The sequence below is a fragment of the Eubalaena glacialis genome, chromosome 7 (assembly GCF_028564815.1).
Source record: "Eubalaena glacialis isolate mEubGla1 chromosome 7, mEubGla1.1.hap2.+ XY, whole genome shotgun sequence".
Classification (NCBI taxonomy): Eukaryota; Metazoa; Chordata; class Mammalia; order Artiodactyla; family Balaenidae; genus Eubalaena; species Eubalaena glacialis.
Genome location: NC_083722.1, coordinates 70,888,691 through 70,902,520, shown reverse-complemented (window position 1 = coordinate 70,902,520; position 13,830 = coordinate 70,888,691). Strand labels below are relative to the sequence as shown.

The window sequence follows — 13,830 nt, the reverse complement described above, 5'->3', positions numbered from 1 at the left end:
GTGGCTTCTCTGATTGTGGAGCACGGACTCTAGGCACGCGGTCTTCAGTAGTTGTGGCTCACGGGCTCAGTAGTTGTGGCTCGCGAGCTCTAGAGCGCAGGCTCAGTAGTTGTGGCACACGGGCTTAGATGCTCTGCGGCACGTGGGATCTTCCCGGACCAGGGCTCGAACCCGTGTCCCCTGCATTGGCAGGCGGATTCTTAACCACTGTGCCACCAGAGAAGTCCATCACTGGCTTTTAAAATCTCTCCCCCCAACTCTCCCGTGATTCTAATGAACTGCCAGGACTGGGGACCACTGGGCCAGACGATAAGACCCCCTGGTCCCGGACTCTCTTTGGCTTTGTTGTAATGTTTCCTTTTAATAGACAGCTGCCAGCCTTGGTGTAGAAGTGGAGATGTCAGTGGGACATTTTTCAAAAATGCTCCTCAAAATTAATCTTTGGTAGAGACCATGAAACAAGCACAATTCATGGCTCCGTCAGACTTGGCAAACAGCCTGCAATGTGTTAGAATCTTCCACCGTGGATGCCATCAGTTCAATGAGCAGTTTGCTGAGCAGGGCACAGGCCTAGTTTCCTGATTTGCTGCTTTCGGCATAATGCCCGTAATGCAGTACAAAGATGCCCACAGGTGTTTGCTAAGAGGCACCGATACGTGTGTGGCATGCATACACACAGGCATTCACGCACACGCTCACACTTCCCACTGAACAGCAGCCTCCAAATGAAAGATCGGGGCCAAAGAGTTATGAAAGGACCCTGCTTCACACAGGGGTAACTGACTGCCTGGTCCCCACAGTGGCGGAGAAAACTGACAACAGGGCAGACAATGGTGAATCCCAGCGCTTTCCTCCCGACTCTTCTGAGACCTCTGATATGCATTATAAACCTGATGTTATTAGGGACTGCTCCACTACCACCAGAGTGGGCCCCAGGCAAACCCTGGTACTCTGTGATAAGTCAGCTTACCCTGATGGGCCTTGTGTTGGTGGTACAAAACCCTGTTCTAGAGGACACTGTCCTGCCTTCCCATAGGACCATGGAGGGACATGGGCCAAGTGTCTCCAGGAAGGATGCTCTTCTGTCTCCTCCCTCCTGGTTCCCTGTGTTCCTTACCCTGTCCCTCAACACACACACACACACACACACACACACACATACACACACACTTACTGCAGGCCGCACAGGTGAAGCACGCATCGTGGTAGAGGTTCCCCATGGCCTGGCAGGCCTGGCCAGCCCCAAACACCCCCTTGCTGCATTTCACACAGGCTCCTGCAAGGGAAAGAACACGGCAGTGAGTCAGGAGGGAAACAGTGTAAAGTGAGTGATAAAAAGCCAATGGACAAAGCAAGATACCCACCCCTTCCCCTAACCAGCCCATCACCAACTCCCAAGGATTACTCCTTTGCAATGTCTTTCTCTCATGCTCTCTCCCTCCATCAGCCTTTCAACTATCAGTCCTTTCCACTGCAGGAATCAGGCCCCAGGCTCATGTTCAGGCCCCCTCCACACCAGCGTGCTAATGTTCAGAATACCTCCACTTCTTCCATCTCCTCCCTTGCCCAAAGCTTTCAAAGCCTCCCACCGTTATAAGACAACGTCCAAATGCTGCACCAGGATTACAATATGCCAAATACACAGGTTGGGCAACTTCAACCAAATTATTTCCTTTAATTTACAATGGGAACCACCAACGGGGATTTACTAACCTCACTTTTTACAAAGAGTGATCAGGCCCCCAAGCCCCAGGTCTCTCAGACTGCAAGCCCAGTGCTCTGCCCTGCCCCTGCCCCTGGCCACTGGGTCTCAGCTCCTTGCCTTTGCTCGGGGCTCCCCTGTCTGAGCCCTATGCCCACTCTTCGGTCCCTTTATATGGTCCTTTATGTGGGCCAGTCCACATAAAAGGAGGTCTTGGAGTCTCCCTTCCAAAGAACTCCTCCATTATAGTCAAATGAAAAAGATGACAATTATGTAAATAATGCATGAAATTTTTTTAAAAGATTCAAGAAGGAAATATACCAAAACTGTAAAATTATGGCAGGTTTTACTTCTTTCCATCTTCTGTATTAAAAAAAAACTTACAAGGGCAGGCATTGTTATAGCTGAAAAAAGTCTAGTCTCAAAAAGTGTTTGGATCTGTTTTTTTAAATTTTTAAAATTTTTTAATTTTTTGGCGGTGCCGAGTGGCTTGTGGGATCTTAGTTCCCTGACTAGGGATCGAACCCGGGCCCATGGCACTGAAAGTGTCGAGTCCTAACCACTGGACTGCCAGGGAATTCCCCTGGATCTGTTTAAATATACTGTATAATGTTAAAATTTTTGAAAAATCAATTATACATCTCTATACAATTTATATATAAAATATATATAACTAATTTTTCAAAAATTTAAATATATACAAAAAGGTCCCCCAGCATCCATCAGGGTAGCCAGCTCATGTCCTTGGTCAGGGGCTCAGCCAGCCTTTTCTAGCTCTGGTTCCCATCTGTCAGGCTGTTCTCAGGCTGCAAGTCCCCAGCCACATTCTGCCTGCAGGGCAGAAAGCCCTGTGTTTCAAAGTTCTTATCATTTCAAGTTGATAAACTGCATCACCTTCCAAGGAAGTCCAAGCTAACACATCCTTCATGAAACACGTCCACACCAACCACACCAGGTCCATAGAGAACACACTAAGCCCAGGGCCCTCACGTCGCTTCACCAACACTCCCTTAGGAAGCAGGTGATGCCGTTTGTAGGAACGGTACTGGGTCAGCCAAGAAAACTGGCTCTTGGAGGAATTCGCTTATGGAAAGTTCTAGGGATCACAAGTGGTGGTTATTTGTAGTTCTTCTGCTTTAACATTTTATTATGAAAACTTTCAAGCATGCAGAAAAATGGGAAGAATCATACAGGGAACACCCATATGCCCACCACCTCAATTCTACAATTGCTAGCATTTTGCTGCCCATCCCTTAATCAATCCAACCATCCATCTTATTTGTGACACATTTCACAGTAAGATGCAGACAGCAGTCCACTTCACCCTGAACACTTCAGCCTGCATATCATTAATGACAGTCCATTATTTGCTTACAGTTGTTTTTTCAAGATAAAATTCAAACAGTGAAATGCACAAATTATAAGTCTATCATCCAATGAGTTTTGACAAGTAACCTATGTAATGTAAACCCAGATCAAGATATAGAATGTTTCCAACACCCCGGCAAGTTCCCCAAGGCCCTTCCCTTCCACCTTTTCTTACTGGCTATGAAATTACCTTTGTGTGTGGGTACGCGTGCACGCACACGCACACACATACGCAGGATGAAACTACTGGACAGCTGGTATTTCTGTACCTAGCAAACAGCATGATGAAATTGAAAACATCAAGGAACTCAGAGGCATCAGAATTTCTTTTTGTCTGATTATTTCATATACAATTAGGCTGCTCTTAAGTCAAGAAATACATCCGTTCTGGGCAAACTGCATTCCTTTGCTGGCACAGTCAGAGCTGTGTCCAGCCAGCAGGGAAGAGTGAAGACGGCAGGGTTCTGCCAGTACCACTCCTCTCTAAACCTGCTGCAGCAGGCTCGTCACTCTAGAAACCAATGGTGCTGGCGGCCGGCCACTGAAGCAGGCAGCCCAGGTGGGCCAGGCGGGGCCTCTGGCATTTAGGCGTGTGTGTGGACATGGAAGCAACGGGGTTGGTATGCCCAGCACTGGACACGGCACCTACTGTGCTGTGGCAGGTTACTGGTTACCTGGGCACTGCCTGCCTCTCCTAGTGAATTGGGAGCACCTTCAAGATAGGGGCCACATCGATGTAAACTGGTGTAGCCATTATGGAAAACAGTCTGGTGGTTCCTTAAAAAACTAAAACTAGAATTACCATATGATCCAACAATCCCACTCCTGGGCATGTATCCAGAAAAGACAAAAACTCTTATTTGAAAAGATACATGCACCCCGATGTTCATAGCGGTAATATTTACAATAGCCAAGGTATGGAAGCAACCCAAGTGCTTCAACAGATGAATGGATAAAGAAGATGTGGTGTATATATATACACAATGGAATATTACTCAGCCATAAAAAGAATGAACTAATGCCATTTGCAGCAACGTGGATGGACCTAGAGATTATCATATTATGTGAAGTAAGTCAGACAGAGAAAGACAAATATTATTACATGTGAAATCTAAAAAGTAATACAAATGAACTTATTTACAAAAAAGAAATAGACTCACAGACATCGAAAACAAACTTATGGTTACCGAAGGGAAAAGAGGGGGGAGGGATAAATTAGGAGTATGGGATTAACAGATACAAACTACTGTAGATAAAATAGATAACAAGGATTTACTGTACAGCACAGGGAACACATATTCAATATCTTGTAATAACCTATTATGGAAAAGAATCTGAAAAAGAATATATATATTCTTTTCACTTCGCTGTACACCTGAAACTAATACAATATTGTAAGTGAACTATACTTCAGTAAAATAAAGATGTTTAAAACATAAAATAAAATAAAATCCAAAAAAAGAGAGACAGGGCCACGTCTTAACAGTGGCCTCGGCAAGTGTTCAGTGAAGAACTGCTGAGCTGAATCACTTTCTGTGCAGCTCCACGTACAGCCTGTGTCGCCTCCCCTCTGCCCTGGCCCTCACCTCCTTGTACCTGGGGTACACACACCCCTGTAAACGCCTTTTACAGAGTCTTATGCATCTCTGAACACCTGCAGCCCCTGACAAAGTGCACTCACATGCCCTCAACAAACATACATAAAAATAGAGAAATGGACAACGTGGGCCTCTACTGAGCCCTGGTTGACGGCATAATTCAAACATGGTGACGGGGGGAGAACTTTCTCTTGAAAAATGGCAACTATCGGACAATGACAAGATATTAATTATACTATTTGGTGATCCTGGTTGATTTCCAGACCACCCATCCCAAGTGCCCTGGGACTGGACTCTAAACCTTTACAAAGAGCAACACCGGCTGGTTTGTCCGGCAGCAACCAAAGCACTCTCACAGCAGCTTGGATGGAACCTCAAAGCAACGTGAATGTAATTCTGCTCACGAACATGGAACAAAACCGCCCCAAGCGCAACATCACTTCTTCCCTCTCCATCACTGTGGTCTCTGCGCTTAAGCCCCGTAGAAATGTTAGCTGCAAAGCACAGAGAAGCAGTGAGACTCAACTGAAGCAGTGATCAGCCCTTCCACCTGTCCGCATGGGGAGCGCAGGAAGAGGACCCCCTTGAAGACAGCTTGCCAGTGAGGAGAGGTGGAATACATCTCCTGAGTCAGAGGGATGCTGCTGGGTCACAAGGATATGAACTTATCTTGCCTGGGCTTGGGGAATAAAATCAGACAACCTCTCACTCCAGCTCGTAAAGTGAGAGGTAGGGTGGGCAGCATCTTCCAGTGGACACTGACAACTGCCCAGGCCTCCCTGGGCTTCCTGCTGTGTTATCTCTCCACATCAGGCCTTCCTCCGCTCCTGCAGCCAGCAGAGTGACACTCTCTCTGGCTTCCTCTTTATCCAAGGGCTGGGACCTACTGACTTCAGCATCCCCCTCACTCTCTCTCATTCCTTGGGGATGCTGACATCCTTTCTCACCACTCTGAGCATCGGGCGCAGATACAAAACAAGCAAGGAAGCCGCTTGTGCTCTAAACCATCAGTCACGGACGGAGGAGGTCCCACAGAAGCCAAGTAGGTAAGAAAATATTTCATCCCTATGGCTTGTGGTAAATGGATAGAAAAGTACTTCATGGGCAAGAAATAGACCTAGTCGTCCTTTGGCAGGGAAAAAAAAAAAGACAAAGTAAATTTCATATTCTAGGAAATAACGTACCTCCCAGAGCCTGAGCTAGGAGTGTTCATCCAGTGCATGCTGGATGTGCATCCCCTTTCTCAAACCCACGTTCTAGACAGGTGCTGTGACTTGCTGACGGTCACACTGCTGGGAGGTTTGAAAGATGGAATCTGAGCCCAAGTTCTAACTCAAAGGTCCCGTTATTCCCATCCGGTTGGCAGCTGTGTGGCTATTCCTGCAACACACACGGGGCCCCCCCAGAAAAGAAGGAGCTCTTTACTCACCACCCGCCCCCACAACATACAACCTGTTCAGGGATTCAGACCCAAGACCAGCCCTGCCCCAGATCTCCTAGTGGCCATCCGGCCCACCTCCCATGCTGGTTTATCCCACGCACACAAGGCCATCTTTCTGCCAGGGACCTCCATCCCAAGGCCACCCCCATGCAGACCCTCTGTTCCTCCTGCCCTTCTGCCAGGGACACTGCAGCTGAAGGATTCACCCCACGAGTGCTTCTCCACCATTCACTCGGAGTCAGGCTCTCTGCAGACGCTGGCAGTAGGATGGCGAGCAGCGCGACTGCACTCTGATCCTGCCCTCATGGGATGGTCATCCAAGGAGCCAGGAAACCAGACTATGCCACTGCTGATAGGTGAGCTGACCAATCTCACCCAAAGTCCTGTGCTGTAAGTTTGCTTAAGTGGCCAGGGCTGAGCAGAGGCTCGGGCTTGTGAAATAATAAGAAATACATATATTGGTCTCTGCCCCCAGTTCCTGCTAATATTTGGTTTTTGACCCCAGTTCCTGACACAGAGCTCCTAAATCCCTTGGAATTTCCTGGGCAAAATAAGCATCTTTTGTTCTAATGAGGAGACACTGAGTGGGCTCCTGGTTGGGGGCTGGTCACCAGAAAGACCAAGCCAGGCTTATAAGTTTGGAACTTTCAGCCCTACCCCTCCATCCTCCAGGGAGGGGAGAGGGGCTGGAAAATGAGTTAATAATCAATCATGCCTACATGATGAAGCCTCCTCAATGTACAGGATTCAGAGAGCTTCGAGGTTGGTGAACACAACCACATGCCAGGAGGGTAACACACCCCAACTACACCAGGCAGAAGCTTCTGTACTCAGGACCCTTCCAGACCTTTTCCTATGTATCTCTTCATCCAACTGTTCAACTGTATCCTTCATCATATCCTTTATAATAAACTGGTGAATGTGTTTCCCTAAGTTCTGTCAGTCATTAAGGCAAATAACCAAACCCAAGGAGGGGGTGGGAGGAACTCTGATTTATAGCCAGTCAGTCAGAGGCCTAGTTGACCAAGTGGGAGGGGGACCTGTAGGACTGAGTCCTTCCTTAACCTGTGGGGTCTGTGCTAACTCCAGTTAGCATCAGATTGAATTGAATTGTAGGACACCTGGCTGGTGTCGGAGAATTGGTTAGTGTGGGAAAAACCACACATCTGGTGTCAGAAGTGTGAGCACTAGTAGCACAGAGAAGAAACAGAAGTGAGTTTTTCCGAGACAGGACTCAGCAAGAACAAAAGACTCCTAGACACCCTTTGTTTTCCACATGGTCCCTTAGTTAGAAGATTTTAAAGAAAATCCTTACTTTTCCTCAACAGAGGAAAGTAATAAAATGTCAATCACATATTACTATAGTAATCCAAGCTCCAAAACCAGGAGGAAAGTGAGGGAAAGAAGGAATTAAACTTTTAGGAGAAGGGAGGAAAGGATATGCAACTATTGCCCCGTAGTTAGACTCACTGCCCTTTAATCCATTCTCCAAACTCTAGCCAGAGGGATTTTTTTTAAACAGCTTTAATGAGGTATAAGTGACATCCAATAAACTGCACATATTTAAAGTGTACAATTTGATAACTTTTGACATTTGAATACACCTGTGAAATCATCACCACAATTAGGACAGTGAACACACCCACCATCCCCAAAGATTCCATATGTCCTCATGCCTTTTCTAATACCCCCTCCCTGGGCAACCACTGCTCTGCTTTCTGTCAGCAGAGATCAGTTTGGAAGGCTATGCTCACCACTATACCACCAATGTGAGCTCAGTTTGTATTTTATAGAGGTTATATAAATGGACCATAGAGCACGTACTCTTTTTTTGTCTGGTTTCTTTCACTCAGCATAATGATTCTGAGATTCACCCAGCTGCTGTATATACCAAGAGTTCACTCTTTTTCATTGCTGAGTAGTAGTCCATTGTGTGATGGGACCACCATTTTTTTATCCACTCAGCTGGTGATGAACATGAGTGGTTTCCACTTCGGGGCTGTTACAAATAAAGCTGCTTGTGTACAAGTGTTTATGTATAGACATATTTCTCCTTTTCTCTTGGGTAAAGACTTAAGAGTGGATTGGCTCAGGCTTATGGTAAGTGTATATTTAACTTTTTAAAAAGCTGCCCAGACTACCCTGGTGGTCTAGCGGGTAAGACTCCGAGCTCCCAATGCAGGCAGCCTGGGTTTGATCCTTGGTTGGGGAACTAGATCCCGAAGGCTGCAAGTAAGAGTTTGCAAGCCACAACTAAGAAGCCTGTATGCCGCAACTAAGAGTCCAAGTGCAGCAACTAAAAGATCCTGCATGCTGCAACTAAGACCTGGTGCAGACAAAATAAATAAATAAATAAATAAATATTAAAAAAAAAAAAAAAGCTGCCAAACTGTTTCCCAAAGAAGATCTATCATCTCACATTCCCACCAGCAGTTTATGAGAGTTCCAGTTTCTCCACATCTTTGCCAATACTTGGAATGGCAGTCATCCTGATTTTGTCCATTCCAATAGGTAGGTAGTAGTACCTCATTGTGTTTTTGGTTCTGTTTTTTTTTTTTTTTTTTTTTGCTGCTCCACATGGCACGCAGGATCTTAGTTCCCCGACCAGGGGTTGAACCCATGCCCTCTAGAGTGGAAGCGCGGAGTCCTACCCACTTGACCGCCAGGGAATTCACCCCTCGTTGTGGTTTTAATTTGCATTTCTCCGGTGACTAACGATGTCGCACCAGAGCATCTTTTGCTGTGCTTATTTACCATCCTGTATCTTCTTTGGTGAGGGGTCTGTTCAAATCTTTTCCTCATTTTTTTTTTTCTTTTTCTTGAGTTATGAGAATTTCCTACATATTCAGGAGACAAGTCCTTTATCAGATATATGCTTTGGAAAGATTTTGCTAGAGTCCTATGAACTCCAGCTACCTTAGTCTCCCCCAGGATCTCAGCAGCACTTTTTAAAAAAATTAATTAATTTACTTGTATATTTATTTATTTTTGGCTGCGTTGGGTCTTCATTGTTGCACACGGGCTTTCTCTAGTTGCAGCGAGCAGGGGCTACTCTTTGGTGTGGTGAGCAGGTTTCTCATTGCGGTGGCTTCTCTCGTTGCGGAGCACGGGCTCTAGGCACACGGGCTTCAGTAGTTGTGGCTCATGGGCTCAGTAGTTGGGGCTCGCGGGCTCTAGAGCGCAGGCTCAGTAGTTGTGGCACACAGGCTTAGTTGCTCCACAGCATGTGGGATCTTCCCGGGCCAGGGCTCAAACCCATGTCCCCTGCATTGGCAGGTGGATTCTTAACCACTGTGCCACCAGGGAAGTCCCCTCAGCAGCTTTTTAACTCAAGGAGTCTCCCAGGCTCTCTCTCCCTTCTCCCTCCTTGTGTCAATGTCTGGAAACTCTCAAGGCAGTAAGCTGGGGCAATCATAGGGCTGCCCCATTTGCTTCCCATCTCTCAAGGATCATTGTCCATCCTTGTCTGAATCCAGTATCTTGAAAACCTTTTGTTTATATACTAATTCAAGCCAGCCTAACTCTCTTGGTGCACAACAGTGGTTTCCAAATGGCTTAGAGGGGGAGGAACTTTTCTCAAAAAAAGTATCAGTGGAACCTCAAGAGCATATAACAGACAAAAGGGAAACCACGACGCTTGAAATGGGACAGAGCCCACTCTGCCTCCTGGAATGTCCCGACCCACTGCAACAGTTCCAGGAAGATTATTCGAGAACCAATAACACAGCCTAACTGATCGAATGCAGACACCACCCAGCCTAGCCCGGGCAGCGTTCCATGTGAAGGAAGTGATCCCAAATTGGCATTCAATGATCTCCTGTACACCCAAAGCCAAAAAACAAATTGGGTTTAGGGCCATGGCATCTTCCCTACTGGCTTGCAAAGGCAGGATTTACAAACAAGGAGGCCCGCAAAGCAGCCTCAGCGTGAGGTTTTGGCTACAGCAGAATTCCTGCCTCCTTCCTGCAGACAGGCTGAGGACCCTGCAGCACTCCTTCAACTGAACACAAAGCCAAACTGGGTGATGACCAAGTCGCCACCTTTTATTGTTAGGATAAGGTTTGAAATAAAAAGATTCCATCAGGCCGGCCAATGGGAGTGGCCCTGCACCTCCAGCTCACACCTGGGCCTTGTCCGGGTGACCACTCCTCTCCCAGTGAGGAAGGGAGGCCTCTGAGAGGTGCGGGCATCCTTTTTAGCTCTGAACGGATGCTGCACACCACACGGCATCACATAGCCATGGACCGCATACTACGCTGAAAGGGGGCTGAGGCCAGGGGCAGGGCACGCAGTCAGGTTGGGGGTGGTTGAGAGGGCAGATTTGAATGAATTAGTCTGCACACAAGTTGAGCAAGGCTTTTTCTCAGCAGGAGGTTGCAGCCTATGGACCTGGGCGGCTCTGGGCAGCTCTGGGAGTCAACAGGTTCTAGAAGAGGGGCCAAGCGTTTGGCAGAGCTGGACCAATGGCCTCAGCAACAGACTTCCTCCTAGCCACAATATAAGCTCATGGAAAAAGCCCTGAAGGCGGTGGGTGCCGGGATCCTGCCTCCCAGGCAGAGGGCTGCTTCTCAAGGAAGGAATCAAAGTAGACACCCACCATCACCTCCAGAGACTCTGGTTCCAATTTGGGGGTGGGACCACAGCGCCACAGTTGACTCTAAGGCTTGGCCAAGGCTGAGAACCATGGATGCAGATAACACAACAAACTACATCCTCCCCGGCACCCGTGCCTCCCCTGCCTGCCCTCTCTCCCACGCACCCTGTAGTTCCCAGGTCAAGGGGTGATACTCTCACCAAGCTACAAAGGAAGTACTCAAGGCCATTCTGGGCTATGGGGTCATTGCACCAGGCTACTTTCTTCAATCTCAAAGCTATTCAAAACCAACGATGGCTTCACTTCATCGCAGTGGGAAAGGAAGTTTCTCTTGCAGCTTCCCAATCACCACCGTAAGCTCTAGCTAGCCTTGCCAGACAACCTGCAGGGGCACTTCTGCCCCGGCGCACTCCCATTCCCTGGCCCGAATCATTCCCTGCCCTCCGCTCTCTGAAGGAAAGAGTTCAACAGCCTCCAGGGCACCCTGTGCTGTGGCTTCTGGGCTCGCCCACCTGGGTACTCCTCCTCTTCCAGTCTCTCTGCACAGAGCCCACTTATCTTTTTCAACTCTAATCTGAAATAGAAATATGCCAATCAGCACAGGAAAAGGTGTTCCACCCAGGAGCCAAATGCAAAGGTGGGTGCCACTCGTCACTGTCTCAGCGGCAAAGACGAAAACAATGATAATAACAATAGTAAGAGTGTCACGGAGGGTGCAGAGAAAAGGGCATTCTCGTACACTGTTAGTGGAAGCATAAATGTGGACGACCTTTCTGGAGGGCAGTGTGGCACCACATATCGAAAGCCTTAAAAATGGGACTTCCCTGGCGGTCCAGTGGTTAAGACTCCGAGCTTCCACTGCAGGGGGCGTGGGTTTGATCCCTGGTCGGGGAACTAAGATCCCGCATGTGGTGTGGCGTGGTAAGTAAATAAATAACTAGAAGAAAGCCTTAAAAAGCCTTCACGCCATTTGATCCAAGAATTTAACAGAATTTTTCCCAAGGAAAAAAATCAAAGATGCTGCCCAAAATGGATATGCAGAGACAGTAAGCAGATAAGTGGCTGCCTCGGACTGGGGGAGAGGGGGCAAGGGGGCATCTGCTAATGGGGGTGGGCTTTCTTTTTGGGGTGATGAAGATGTTCTAAATTAGACAGTGGTGATGGTTGTACAACTCAGTGAATATACTAACAACAGCTGTTGAATTGTACACTATCAAAGGGTGGATTTATGGCATGTGAATTATATCTCAGTAAAGCAGTTATAAAAAAACAAAAAGTCATCAAACTATTATTAAAACACTTAAGCATGGATAATTGAAAACAATATAATTACCCGAATGGGGGCTTCCCTGGTGGCGCAGTGGTTGAGAATCTGCCTGCCAGTGCAGGGGACACGGGTTCGAGCCCTGGTCTGGGAAGATCCCACATGCCGCGGAGCGACTAGGCCCGTGAGCCACAACTACTGAGCCTGCGCGTCTGGAGCTTGTGCTCCGCAACGAGAGCGGCCGCGACAGTGAAAGGCCCGCGCACCGCAATGAAGAGTGGCCCCCGCTCGCCGCAACTAGAGAAAGCCCTCACACAGAAACGAAGACCCAACACACCCAAAAATAAATAAAAATAAATAAATTTTTTTAAAAAAATAACCTTTAAAAAAATAATAATAATAAATAAATAAATACCCGAATGAAGACGTAAAGTTAAATAAATACTACACAACTTAAAAGAATCATATTCTACAGCGGTGCCACCCAATAGAACTTTTTCTGTGATAATGAAAATGTTCTATTCTGGATTGTCCAATATGACAGCTCAAGTGGCTGCTGAGCCCTTGAAATGTGGCTAGTACACGTAAGTAATTGGATTTTTTAAATTTAATTTTAAATAATCCCATGTATTGAGCAACACATTTCTAGAGTATTCTTTTATGACACAAACTGTTCACAATACAATGTTAAATGAAAAAAGGGGAGGGGACCACGATGCACATGGACACATTGTTTTCTATTCTGTTTTTTTAAAGAATATATTTACACATAAAGTCATGACCAAGAGGATGAACACTAATTATTGCCCACCTTTACTAGTGAGAAGTAGGGGTTAGGGAGGATTTTTATGTTATTCTTTAACCTCTTTATATATTCTAAAATGAAGATACATTACCATCATGATCAAAAACAAGGTTTTTTTAAAGATTTAAACTATGTTTTAAATATAATGCAAATCCACCACCTCACACTCTGATACCTACAGGAAAAGTGCTCCTCAGAGCATCCTGCAGCCCTACAACCAGCCTCTCCCCATGCACAACGTTGCTGCTCCCACCATCCCACCCCCAAGTTCATTCACTTTCAGGGGCTTCTCACGTGATTTTGGACTCACAAATAAGTTGTAAAAGTAAAATAAAGACTTTCTATAAACTCTTCATCCAGATTTCCCAAATGTTAACTCTTGTATGACCACAGTACAATTACCAAAGATCAGGAAATTAACACTGATATAATACATATTATATATATTATACACACACACACACACACATACACTAATCTATAGACCTCATTCAAATTTCAACAACTGTCCCACTAATGCCCTTTGTTTTGGACCAGGAGCCAATGCCAGAACTAAATCCACTGCATTTAGTAAGTGTCTCCTTGGTCTCCTTTTATGAGAGACAGATCCTTAATCTGTCTTTGTGTTACATGACCTTGACACTTTTGAAGAGTACTGGTCAATTATTTTGCACACTGTCTCTCACTTTGGTTTTGTCTAATGTTTTCTCATGATCAGACTGAGGTTATGTGTATCTGGCAGGAACACCCCAGAAGTAATGATGTGCCCTTTACAGCACATCATATCAGGATATACATGCTATTGATACGTCTTAACTACTGGTGAGATTAACTTTGATCTCTTCTTAAGGTAGAGTCTGCCAGGTTTCTCCACTGTGAAGTTTTACTTTCTCTTTGTAATTATTAAGACATTTATGAGAAAACACTTTGACATTAAGCAAATACCTTTTTCTTCATCAAATATTTTTGTCCACTATTCAGCCTCCACTGATTCTTGCCTGAAACAATTATTACAATCGTCTTTCCAAATGGTGACCTTTCTATCTTCATCTTTCTTT

The 13,830-nt window shown here is 46.2% G+C and overlaps 1 protein-coding gene across 1 annotated transcript in view; it reads right to left on the bottom strand.

The window, feature by feature from the left end:
* The window catches only part of LIMD1 (LIM domain containing 1), a 71,790-nt gene that overhangs the window by 34,629 nt on the left and 23,331 nt on the right, over positions 1–13,830 (bottom strand). Inside the window, exon 2 of the mRNA XM_061196629.1 lies at positions 1,175–1,276. Coding sequence (XP_061052612.1) covers positions 1,175–1,276 — 102 coding nt within the window. The remainder of the gene's footprint in view (positions 1–1,174; positions 1,277–13,830) is intronic.